General features: G+C 36.7%; 1 protein-coding gene across 3 annotated transcripts in view; it reads right to left on the bottom strand.

Moving 5' to 3' along the window:
* The window catches only part of DIAPH3 (diaphanous related formin 3), a 562,554-nt gene that overhangs the window by 288,554 nt on the left and 260,650 nt on the right, over positions 1-13,350 (bottom strand). For all 3 annotated transcript variants that reach the window (XM_069602158.1, XM_069602160.1, XM_069602159.1), the window contains 2 exons: positions 11,700-11,794; positions 7,642-7,743 (listed from right to left, as the gene is read on the bottom strand). In XM_069602158.1, the coding sequence (XP_069458259.1) occupies positions 7,642-7,743; positions 11,700-11,794 (197 nt within the window). The remainder of the gene's footprint in view (positions 1-7,641; positions 7,744-11,699; positions 11,795-13,350) is intronic.

Below are 13,350 nucleotides of genomic sequence, written 5' to 3'. Positions count from 1 at the left end.
AAGCTAATGCGATAGGATTCCAATTGAGCTATTTCAAATCCTGGAAGATGATGCTGTGACAGTGCTGCACTCAATATGCCAGCAAATTTGGAAAACTGAGCAGTGGCCACAGGGCTGGAAAACATCAGTTTTCATTCCAATCTCAAAGAAAGGCAATGCCAAAGAATGCTCAAACTACCACACAATTGTACTCATCTCACACACTAGTAAAGTGACGATCAAAATTCTCCAAGCTACGCTTCGGCAATATGTGAACTGTGAAACTCCAGATGTTCGAGCTCGTTTTAGAAAAGGCAGACGAACCAAGATCAAATTGCCAACATCCACTGAATCATCGAAAAAGCAAGAGAGTTTCAGAAAAGCATCTATTTCTGCTTTCTTGACTATGCCAAAGCCTTTGACCGTGTGGATCACAATAAGCTGTGGAAAATTCTGAAAGAGATGGAAGTACCAGATCACCTGACCTGCCTCTTCAGAAACCTGTATGCAGGTGAGGAAGCAACAGTTAGAACTGGAGGTAGAACACCACACTGGTTCCAAATAGGAAAAGGAATACATCAAGGCTGTATATTGTCACTTGGCTTATTTAACTTATATGCAGAGTACATTATGAGAAACACTGGGCTGGAAGAAGCACAAGCTGGAATCAAGATTGCTGGGAGAATTATCAATCACCTCAGATATGCAGATGACATCGTCCTTATGGCAGAAAGTGAAGAGGAACTAGAAAGCCTCTTGATGAAAGTGAAAGCGGAGAGTGAAAAGTTGGCTTAAAGCTCAACATTCAGAAAACTAAGATCATGGCGTCTGTTCCCATCACTTCATGGCAAATAGATGGGGAAACAGTGTCAGACTTTATTTTGGGGGGCTCCAAAATCACTGCAGATGGTGATTGCAGCCATGAAATTAAAAGACGCTTACTCCTTGGAAGGAAAGTTATGACCAACCTAGACAGCATATTAAAAAGCAGAGATATTACTTTGCCAACAAAGGTCCGTCTAGTCAAGGCTATGGTTTTTCCAGTGGTCATGTATGGATGTGAGAGTTGGACTGTAAAGATAGCTGAGAGCTGAAAAATTGATGGTTTTGAACTGTGGTGTTGGAAAAGACTCTTGAGAGTCCCTTGGACTGCAAGGAGATCCAACCAGTCCATTCTAAAGGAGATCAGCCCTGGGATTTCTTTGGAGGGAATGATGCTAAGGCTGAAACTCCAATACTTTGGCCACCTCATGCGAAGAGTTGACTCATTGGAAAAGACTCTGATGCTGGGAGGGATTGGGGGCAGGAAGAGAAGGGGACGACAGAGGAAGAGATGGCTGGATGGCATCACCAACTCGATGCACACGAGTCTGGGGTAATGACAGGAGTTGGTGATGGATAGGGAGGCCTGGCGTGCTGGGATTCCTGGGGTAGCAAAGAGTCAAACACAACTGAGCGACTGAACTGAATTATGTACAAAGGACTGAGCTTGTCCTAAAACACAGAACACTCCTTGAGTGAGGAACACAACTCTTCATTTTCATAATCAAACTTCAAAAATGTAGGATACAGAAGACATCATAAATAAACATGGAAAGACAAGTGAGAGGCAATAAGAAAATCTGTAAATATTTACAAAGGAATAACACATAGGTTATATAGGGAGCGTCTACAAGCTATAAGGAAAGAAAGATAATATAGTAAGAAAGTAAACCCAGGAAGAAATATAAATAACCAATGAATAAATAATAAATTGCATCAATCTCATTCAGTAGCCTAGAAATATAAAGTGAAAAAAAATCACAAGTGGAATAAAAAAGGTCATATTAAGTACTAGTGATGGTGCAAGAAAAAAAATCCTCATGTATATTGTTCATAAAAATATAAATTGAGATAATTTCTAGAAGGTTAACTTGACAGGAATGACCAAGAATAACAGAAGTTTTCACCTAGGAATTCAAATTCTGCGACTTTTACAAAGAAACAATAATATTAATCACAAAAGCTAAGCCTTAGAAGAGTTTGGATTACAAGCTGATTTACACGTTATCAGTTCAGTTCAGTCGCTCAGTCGTGTCCGACTCCTTGCAACCCCATGAACTGCAGCACGCCAGGCCTCCCTGTCCATCACCAACTCCTGGAGTTCACTCAGACTCACGGCCATCGAGTCGGTGATGTCATCCAGCCATCTCATCCTCTGTTGTCCCCTTCTCCTCCTGCCCCCAATCTCTCCCAGCATCAGAGTCTTTTCCAATGAGTCACTGCATCTATTTAATACTCAAAAGAATGCAGTGGAGGCAGACAGGACCACTCACCTGTGGCTGGCAGAATCGTGATTTCCCCAAATAGGGTCACAGACTAATCCCCAAAACTTCTGAATATGTTAACTTACAGGGCAGAAGGGAGATTGTGGATTTGATTCAGTTTAGATGCTTGATTATTCTAGATTAGCGAGTAGAAACCGAAGGTCCTTCTGAGGGTGGAGGAGAGCGCCAGGGAAGGCGGCATGACCCGATGACAAAAGGAGAAGTGAGCGTGATGGCAGACCGTAAGCCAGGCGTGTTGGCAGCCGCCAACGCGGGGAGGGCCAGGAGGAAACCCTTCCCAGAGCTCTCAGAAGAACACAATATTAACGACCCATTCCAGACTCCTGACCTCCAGGATTCTAAGACAATAAATTTATTTCGTTTCAAGCCACTAAGTCTGGGGTACTTTGTTACAGCAGCAACAGGAAACTAATGTAAGTTTCACAAATAAGGAAAGTGAGGTACAGGAAAATGAACAACTACCCAAGATCACAAAGCTTGTAAGGTTAATGTAGGATTTTAACCCAGAGTTCATGCACATAACCTCTATAAAACACTCCCTCCAAACACATACGCAAATCAGGTATGCCGAATTTTTTTTTTTAAACCTGGGGGAAAACAAAAACTAACCATCCTTCATTGAGGAAATAGTTATGGAAAAAGTCAAAATATCAGTAGGTGGCACAGTGGTAAAGAATCCGCCAACCAATGCAGGAGACTTAGGAGACAAGGGTTCAATCCTTGGGTCAGGAAGGCCCCCTGAAGTAGGAAATGGCAACCTGCTCCAGTATTCCTGCCTGGAAAATTTCATGGAAAGAACAGGCTGGCAGGCTATAGTCCATGAGGCTACAAAGAGTCAGACATGACTGAGCACAGCATGAAATACCATATAGGAATTTCAAAATATCACATCATAAAAACAAAATCTCTAAAACATATTTCACAGTGAAGTTTTAGAACAATGTGCAAATGAATATGCATACATTTGTAAATACAAAGAAACAGGACTGGAAAGCCAGCAAAACATTTAAAAAGATCATTTATATGGAATGCAGAGGGTAGTGAGATACAAGGAAACTTCTACATTGTATTCAATATTTTTATACATTATTTAAATGTTTTATAACAAGAATATTTAGGTGTATTTTAAAATGAGGCATTTTTAATGGAAGGAAATTTGCATGAACTTCTTACAACATGTTTTGGTTAAAAATAAAAGAGTCTCTACTGCACAAAGTTTAAAAGCCCTGCCCTGCAGTGACACCAAATGGTGGCAGATCAAAATACAGCACACAAACAAAACATTTGTTCAACTCAACTTCCTGTAAACACTGCAATTCCTTTGAAGAAGTGGCAGCTTAACAGAACTAAATAATGTAGAGACAAATATTCAAAAGCTTAGAATTTTTAATCAAAGAAATTCTAGTATACCAACTTTCAAATGCAAATTTTAGGCCTCTTTCTAAGCTTCAGCTAAATCTTGTGATCCCATTGAATATTTACATATCTTACTTCTCACACAGTTAACCAACTGTACCACTGTGAGCACAGTGATTTTACCTAATGGCTTATTGATCAAAAGATGACTGCAAATATAAAAAAATAGTCATACAACTAAAATCAGGTTCTTTCAACAGAAACCAGCCTTTGATGAGTAGATGCCATGATCTTCGTTTTCTGAATGTTGAGCTTTAAGCCAACTTTTTCACACTCCTCTTTTATTTTCATCGAGAGGCTTTTTAGTTCTTCTTCACTTTTTGCCATAAGGGTGGTATCATCTGCATATCTGAGGTGATTAATATTTCTCCTGGCAATCTTGATTCCAGCTTGTGCTTCTTCCAGTCCAGCGTTTCTCATGATGTACTCTGCATATAAGTTAAATCAGCAGGGTGACAATATACAGCTTTGACGTCCTCCTTTTCCTATTTGCAATCAGTCTGTTGCTCCATGTCGAGTTCTAACTGTTGCTTCCTGACCTGCATACAGGTTTCTCAAGAGGCAGGTCAGGTGGTCTGGTATTCCCATCTCTTTCAGAATTTTCCACAGTTTATTGTGATCCACATGGTCAAAGGCTTTGGCATAGTCAACAAAGCAGAAATAGATGTTTTTCTAGAACTTTCTTGCTTTTTCCATGATCCAGATACTTGTATGTAAGTAATATATGACAAAAGTAGAACATACTTCTAATTTAGATGTTGTGTTTTACATATTCTATTTGGTATTTTGTGACACAACACATAACATGTAGGACCTTAGTTACCTGAAGGTGAAGTCACTCAGTCGTGTCCAGCTCTTTGCGACCCCGTGGACTGTAGCCTACCAGGCTTCTCCGTCCATGGGATTCTCCAGACAAGAATATTGGAGTGGGTTACCATTTCTGTCTCCAGAGGATCTTCCCAACACAGGGATCAAACCCGGGTCTCCTGCATTGGAGGCAGACGCTCTAACCTCTGAGCCACCAGGGAAGCCCCAAGGGATCAAATCCACGCCCCCTGCATTGGACGGCTGGAGTCTTAACAACTGGACAGCCAAGAAGTCTCTCTATGTGGCCTTATTGACATTGATTATGAGGAGTTTGGACGTGTTACTTTCACAAACCACCTTTCTATGAAACAGAAATAATGGAGACAAATACTGATGTCCAGGTAAGCTGGATTTTGTTTGTTTGCTGTTTTACGTAATTCTTGTGTGGACTTAAAGCAGATTATATAATGCAAACAACCTTAGTGACTTTGTCCACTGTATCAAATTTGAGTTTTATTTAAATAGAATACATCTGTAATTCACATGAATGAAATTAATGAATTTATATAATTGGATAAAAGAAAAATGTAAACTGGCAACGAAAATAACTGGAGGGTTTTAACTGATTTATATAAAAATGAAAACAATGCTAGAAATGACAGTATCAGTACACAGAACCTGAAGATGAAACAGTTAACACCAGTCTATCTACGGTGAAAACAAGTAAAAAGGCAAGTTTCGATTCTATTTGGGGTGGAATGACCACCTCTGACTCTTCCTTGTTTGTGACTCTGAAGATTTTTCAGCCAAAAATGATTAGCACTTTAAACATAGGTTTAGTCAATAAGTAAAGGTTTTTCTACAAGAGCAAAGACTTGTAGGAATCTGCAGTTTAGTTTACCTCTAGTTAACAGCCTATCTTCAATATATACACAAGTATACACATGGTAATTATAATCAATTTCTTTAAACCAACAAATTATGGTATCATTTACATAATGTTGATAAACTGATAGGGCATCACTCTTTAAAGAATATGTGAACTCACTGAGTTTTTAAATTAGAAAGAATAGAAAACGTCAGGCATCACATATGGTTCATCATTTTGGGGGTAACTCTCAACTGTTTAGAACTTTAGGCAAGTTTTCCTGTCTTTTGGGCAATGCGTGGGAGTTTTAGAAGTAGAGAGCCAGATTGAAAATGGTGAAAAACTGGAATGGAAAAAAAGATGAAGTGAAGAATATTACTATTTGCTACCCCCTTCCCCAAAAAACTTCATATAAAACTTCACATTTTTCTTCAACTGTCTTTCAACTTTCTTCATTAAAACAAATATATTCTAAGGTGTTAGTGTAACACAAACCAGAACTTGAAACAATATTTTCAGAAATGTTCATAATCAACAGATAATAGCAGATGGTTTTCAACAGTATCACTCTTGTTCTCTTTATATTCCATTTGTAGTCAGGTACGATCAGCATGGAATGTGTAGAGTCAAGGTCAAGTTCACATTGACATGTGTCTTAAAATCAAACTTACCATGTCTAAAGCCCTGGTATCTGGGAATATACTTATTTTAACTTTCTGACCCCTCTGAGTACAGTACTTGTAAATCATGCCTCTTTGATGTGAACCCTCATTTTTCAAAGGCAGGCATACTCTGGCTCTTTAAATAAACCTAAAACATCTGCAAGTTAAGAGTCACTCTTCTGTGACAATCAGCAGGAAAAACATGAAAATAGTTTTAAATCTCTGTGATGATATGCAACATAAAGAGTTTCGTGGTAAGTAGATATTTTCAGATAAGTTTGTGTTTCATACTTAACATGGATAGGAGTATTTCAAAATTGTAATTTTACATGCTATGATTTTCATTCAGGAGTCAAAAAAGATGGACAAACATCAAAAATCTAAGCAGCTTGTGGTTAAAAATGTAACGCAAATTCTTCCTTATCTCATATGGAAGATACTGTGTCACACAGGGATCAAGACAAAGACTGATCAGGTGACAGAAAATAAACAAGAAAATAAAGAAAAAGAGAGAGGGAGACAAGAGGATTAAAGAGCTCTCTGGAGAGACTCACGTTAAAAAAAAAATAGCATTTTTCTAAAAATAATGTTTAAAAGTTTTATAATAAAAATTACAGGGCTATTAAGAGGAAAAACTTGTCTTTTTTTCTTTCTGAGTATGTGAACTTTGGGGGCAGGAAAGTCACTGCACAGAGGGCTGAGTAGATTGGATTTATGAAGAGACAAGAAGTTTAAAACCAAGTGCCAATAACATGCCAAATAATAGTATGCAAACATAGTCCTTTAGTAATCCAACCCAAGCTTTCAGAATTATAGAAATATAATATTACAACGTCCCTGGAGGTTGGTAGTAATATAGCTGAAGACTCTAGGGGAAAAAATCTTATATATTAAAAAAAATGAAATAGTACTTTAAACATCATCATGATGGCTGAGGTATCCAACGTCAACATGATAATTTAATGGTAGAAGGTAAGAGCAGCAGAAGAGAAAACTTGATAAAAATCTTAAATTCAAGTTGCAACAGAGCTAACATATAACATTGAAAAGTCTTTTTTCATCTCTTTAGATCCCAACGTCTCTAAAATAGGAGGCTAGAAAAAGATGATTATCAAGGTGTCTTGAAGATTTTCTAAAATGCATTCATTTTTTCATCCTCATTGCCAAAAAGAAACTGTATTTCTAATTTTAGAGTCTAAAACATGAGAGGAACTGAAGTGATTGAGTAGAATGAGAAAGTGAAGCTACTCTTGCGATATGTTGGAACACACAGGTCCAGAATAAAACACAATCCCCTCTGGTCACACGAGTGCAGGTTTCATTTTACATTTTCACATTAAATAGAGAAGATAAAAAATCATGTTTGTGCTTTTGAAAGAACTCCCTGGACTTCATTTATGGTTAGAATTTCAACATATATTTTAAAATCAAGATAATTTTTCACAAATATCCTCAGATTAAGAAAAAAAAGCAAGGTGGACATCAAATGTTCATGACTATTAACGATGTGAAAGCCTTGCATTCTCTTTTCTCCGTGCACAGTACAGACATCCCCTCCAAAGAGAGCTGGCAGGGCACTCACCACAACAGCGAACTGCTCGGGCTCACACAAGTTGCTGTATTCACTCTGGTACTGAGATAGTGAAGTCAACTGTTCTTGATCGGGAAGATGCTTTATTAAGTTCTAGAATTAAAACCAAAGGAAAATATCTTCATTAATGTCCTTCTTAAATTCTAGGAAAATTTATTAATAAACTGTGACAAGGAAATCACTGATTGAGTTAATCTTCTGTTTTATTTCTAGTTAACTTCCCAAATACTAAGCCTTAAGCTTTAGTCTCTGTATCTTGAAAGCAACTAATTTTCCTCTTCTCTATCCAGGATTATTACATATTCAAATCAAGCACTACTCAATGTTTATTTGATTAGCTATATAATTGAGAAAGGAGAATTCAACCTATACCAAAGAAAGCTTTCTCACCTGGATAAATGTGATCAATTACGTTTTAGCTACTGGGAATTAAATGTCAGAAGTTTTCAGGCAAAGCCAAACATATTTTAGCACTTCACTCAGGGGGATAAAAGAGATCATATTCTTCTAACAGGCAAGAGAAAGAATAGAAAAGAAATCAAGGGAATTTTAATGATAGCACTTGCAAGATTTAACCAGTATGATTACAGTTTTAATAATAAAGATATCTCTAAAACAAGACAACGTAAGTTTTCTGATGTGAAAGAAAACTTGAAAAGGCACTGAAGACACAGAACGATGAACCTTGCAGATAAACGAATACAGAGAGAACACAGGTGCCATGGCTGCCATGGCCTTTGCCTCAATCATCTGCAGCTCAGAAAGGGAATACACACAATTATGCTTCCTTGTTAGAACTTGTATGATTAAACCATCCCTTTGACAAAGTCTATGTAGATCCTCTGTATCAAAATATGATTGATAATAATAGTATTATAGCAAATTAGTATACTGACATTAAAATTAACAAAAAGAGTGGTTGATGCTCACAATTCCAAATTACAGCATAAGTAAACTCTGTACAAGCCCAAAGTCAAATTCAAATTATAATTAAGCCTATATCATGCGAGGCTTAAATATATATATTTTAGGAAGTATATTTAATGAAAATATATATATTTAAGGGAAAAAATCCCCAATGGTGTTATTAGTTAAAAAATGATGTTAGAGAATGTTATATATCAAAGAGTTAGATCAAAGAACAAGTTTCTCACTCACTGTGTACCTTTGGACAAAAACTTGATTGACTGGCCAAAAACAAACAAAAAAGTGGCAATTTAAGATTATCTCTAAAAAAAAAATTAGACATTAATACTACCAAACTGAATAAAAACAATAAAGGAATATGATTTTCCCTTATAAATAGAAGTTTTCTCAGTAAAACTGCCTAAGACCAGAAGACTTGATTATTAATAAAAGACTCAGTATCTTTTAATCAGCTGACCCATTTATTACACTGAATTTCTTCAGCATCTATTTAGATAACCATAAAATCACCTTGAATATTTTTAGTTAATATATACTTAAATTTTAATCTTTCATCACAAATTCATTACTTTTTCACTTCATTATTTTTGTCTTCTAAAGTAATAAAACTATTAGATTTGTAAAATTACAGGCCCAACATTCCTTTGTTATTTCCCATCCCAAGTTCCTCTCAAAATAAAGTCTTCAAAGTTGCCCCACACAGCTTTTCTCTCACAGGATCCCTTTGCCTATATACATGCCATATTCACTGGAAGGACTGATGCTGAAGCTGAGACTCCAATACTTTGGCCACCTGATGTGAAGAGCTGACGCATTTGAAAAGACCCTGATGCTGGGAAAGACTGAGGGCAGGAAGAGAAGGGGAGGAGAGAGAATGAGATAGTTGGATGACATCACCGACTCAATGGACATGAGTTGGTGATGGACAGGGAGGCCTGGCATGCTGCAGTCCCTGGGGTCACAAAGAGTCAGACATGACTGAGTGACTGAACTGAACTGAACTAATTCAACCTTTAAGGATCTTTACGCACACATTTAGGCTTCCCTGTTGGCTCAGACAATAAAGAATCTGCCTGCAATGCAGGAGACCTGAGTTCGATCCCTGGGTCGGGAAAATCCCCTGGAGAAGAAAACGGCAACCCACTCCGTATTCTTGCCTGGAGAGCCTGGCAGGCTACAGTTCATGGGGTCACAGAGCTGGACATGACTGAGAGACTCACACACACACACACACACACACTCATACACTATCTAGGGCTAACAATCTCAATACAGCCAGGTTTACCTTGTATTATAATCATATATATAAATTACACACACACACACACACACACATGCCATCTCCCTTGCCACACTATAAACTCCACAAAGGTAAAGTTTGTGTCTGATCAAGCCTATACCTGAGTGAGCCTAACACCATTCCGTCATATGGTAAGCACTATAAAATACGTGCTCAAGTAATTAATGATTATTAACAAAGTACTGCTTTTTCTATGCTCTGTTCAAAATAGGCAAGTTCTTCACTTTACAATTAGAAGGTATTTTTAAAATTAAAAATAAGACTTCAAACAGCATGAAATTCTTATTTTTTAATGAATGCATATGTCCAAAGTAAATTTTCAGATTTTCAATTCTTAAGATTTGTTTTATATTTAGCAAGTGTGGTAAGCAGAATGATGATCCAACCCCAATAAGAGCTCTACATTTAATTCCCAGAACTTATTAAATATTAACTTACACAACAAAGGGAATCAGAGTTTAAAATGGAATTAAGTTGCTATCGCTGACCCTAAACCTGAGAGATTATCCTGGATTATCTGGATGTGCCCAATGGAATCACAAAGGTCTTAAAACGTGGAAGAGGGAGAACACAATAGTAGGAGGAAGATGTGAACAGAGGACACCTCTACAAGGTTTCTGTGAACAGAGGAACAGAGCTTCAAAGCCACTGGCTGAGAAACTGAAGGAGCGTGTCCACCAGCCAAGGAATGCGGGCAGTCACAAGGGGCTGGAAAACGGAAACAGCTGGAAGCCTCCAGAGAGGGATGCAAGGTGGCTAACACCTGGACTCCGGCACAATAAGGCCACACCAGACTTCTGCTCTACAAAAAGGCAATGTATTTGTTTTATAGTAAGCCACTAAATTTGTGGTAAATTGTTAAAACAGTAATAGAGAAGTAATATGTTAATAAATTATGTGGAACTGAATGTTCTTCAGATATGAATTTTAAAATCCAAACTTTTTTCCACTCAAACAACAAAAGACATGATCATGCAAAATATTCATATAATCAAGTTAAAAGTTACTGTCTAAATATAAATATTTATATATTTATAATATTTACAAATGCATTATAAAAACTACATATGCATTAAGCAGAAACATTTTAGTGAAAGAACTTGGAAATCTACTCCCAGGAACAAAGCACATTCACAATCAAAAGGAATAAAGACAAAACTATGAGAAGCTGCTGGAGGAAAAACACGCTTGAAGAAAGGTTGTTGAGTTAGGTAGTTTAAAGAGTCTGAGACTTAGCACAAGTCACTGATGGGATTATATATTCACACCACATTTAGAAGACAGGACAGAAAAAACCAAGAAGTTCCAGCCTTCTGAATGACTCAGAATACTACGCAAACAATTTCTAGTATTCATGGAAACACAAATGACTCAAGTAAGGGTTGTTAGTAACGGTAACTCTAAATAAAGAGAAAACTCTCTCAATCTTCTTTACCAAACAAAAATACAACTTTATAAGACATACAAGCCCAAGAAAATCATATTCTACAAGGATCATACAAATAAATTTAAATTAGCATATTATTAGACTTAACTGTAAAAAAAAATAAACATACATGTAAAAGTAAACAATCTGCCTTTCAGAAACAGTCATTTAAAATAACTGAAATGTAATCATTTGATAGCATTATATTTAGTTTGCAGTTAAGAGAACATGCAAAGCTCTATCTCCTGGCAACGCAGAAGTTATGCTAAAAGTAATTATGCAGCGAAGATTTTCCAGTTGAATGATTTGGTTTAATAATTTTGCTTCACTTACAGATTTCTGCTTAATGAGAAGCCTGCAATGAAATATAGGAATTTAAGCTCTCTGTTTGTTTACCTGAATCATAGACTCTGCCAACTGTGTTTCATCCACTTCCAATATCATCATTTTGATTTCCTCGTATGGCACCCGGAAAGAGCTCAGGAAGATTGCTAAGAGGAGGGAAAAAAAAGAGCCATAGTAAAGAAGGTAAGAAAAGAATATTTTATAAATTTATTCATTTTTCTTTTTTTAATATAAATTTCCCCTGTATGCAAGACAGCAAAAGAGACACAGATGTATAAATTTATTTATTTTTAATTGAAGGATAACTGCTTTACAGATGTAAGAAAAGAATCTGAGATGTACTTTTATATATAAAATAAAAAATGATTCATAAAAAGAGAAATTTTAAATACTCAATATAATTACTGTGGAGTAATCTTTCAGTAACACATTTATTACTCTTCCTCAGTTTTAGAACTACATTTAAACAACAATTCTATATTATTATGTTGGTTCTGAGGATGATTTTTAATGCTTAGTTATTAGCCTAATATAGGAATGGTGCCAATTTTGATATGATTTTTTAAAAACTGAAATGGCTTAGTACACTATAGAGGTATCATATTGTAATGAAAAGAACCATAAAACCCCAATATGTATATATAATATTTATCTAGACGTGTGTGTTATTAGTCTACATAGTATCTTCTGCCCTTAGTAAATAGTTAAAAAAAATTTTTTTTTCCAGAAAATTGCTTAACATATGACCCAGCAACCCCACTACTGGGCATATACCCTCAGGAAACCATAATGGAAAAAGACACATGTAGCCCAATGTTCACCACAGCACTATTTACAATAGCAGGACATGGAAGCAACTTGCACGTCCACTGACAGATGAATGTATGAAGAAGCTGTGGTACATATGCACAATGAAATATTCCTCAGCTATAAAAAGAAATGCACTTGAGTCAGTTCTAATTAGGTGGCTGAACCTATAGCCTATTTTACAGAGTGAAGTAAGTCAGACAGAGAATGACAAATATCATACGTTAATGCATATCTATGGAATCTAGAAAGCTGGTACTGATGATCCTATTTTCAGGGAAACAAAGGAGATGCAGACATAAAGGACAGACTTTTGCACACAGCGGGGGAAGGAGAGGGTGAGACGATTTGAGAGAGTCACACTGAAACACACATTTTCAGATATAATAAATAGCTAGCGGGAATCTCCTATATGACTCAGGGAGCCCAAAGTCAGTGCTCCATGAGAACCTAGAGGGGTAGGGTGGGAGGGAGGCAGAGGGAGGTTCAGGAGGGAGGGGACAGATGTACACCTATGGCTGATTCATGCTGACGTAGGGCAGAAACAATCATGATATTGTAAAGCAATCATCCTCTAATTAAAAACAAAATTTAAACAAAAAAAAAACTGCTAAGCAGTGCACAACACTTTTATAAGTCATAAGAGCACCCTCATGTTCAGACAATATGCCAGAGAATTACATTCTGCATGCAACTAAAGCTTAAATATGCAATATTAAAACACAAATTTTAATGGAAAATATCCAAATGGACTAGAAGGGATAAAATGCTATTACTGAGAATTCAACATTATTTACATTTTTTATACCTTACATGGGCTTCCCTGTGGCTCAGATGATAATCTGATTGCAATGCAGGAGACCTGGGTTTGATCTCTGGGTGGGAAAGATCTTCT

This window comes from Ovis canadensis, chromosome 10, assembly GCF_042477335.2.
Source record: "Ovis canadensis isolate MfBH-ARS-UI-01 breed Bighorn chromosome 10, ARS-UI_OviCan_v2, whole genome shotgun sequence".
Lineage (NCBI taxonomy): Eukaryota > Metazoa > Chordata > Mammalia > Artiodactyla > Bovidae > Ovis > Ovis canadensis.
This window is presented reverse-complemented; position numbering and strand designations above follow the sequence as displayed.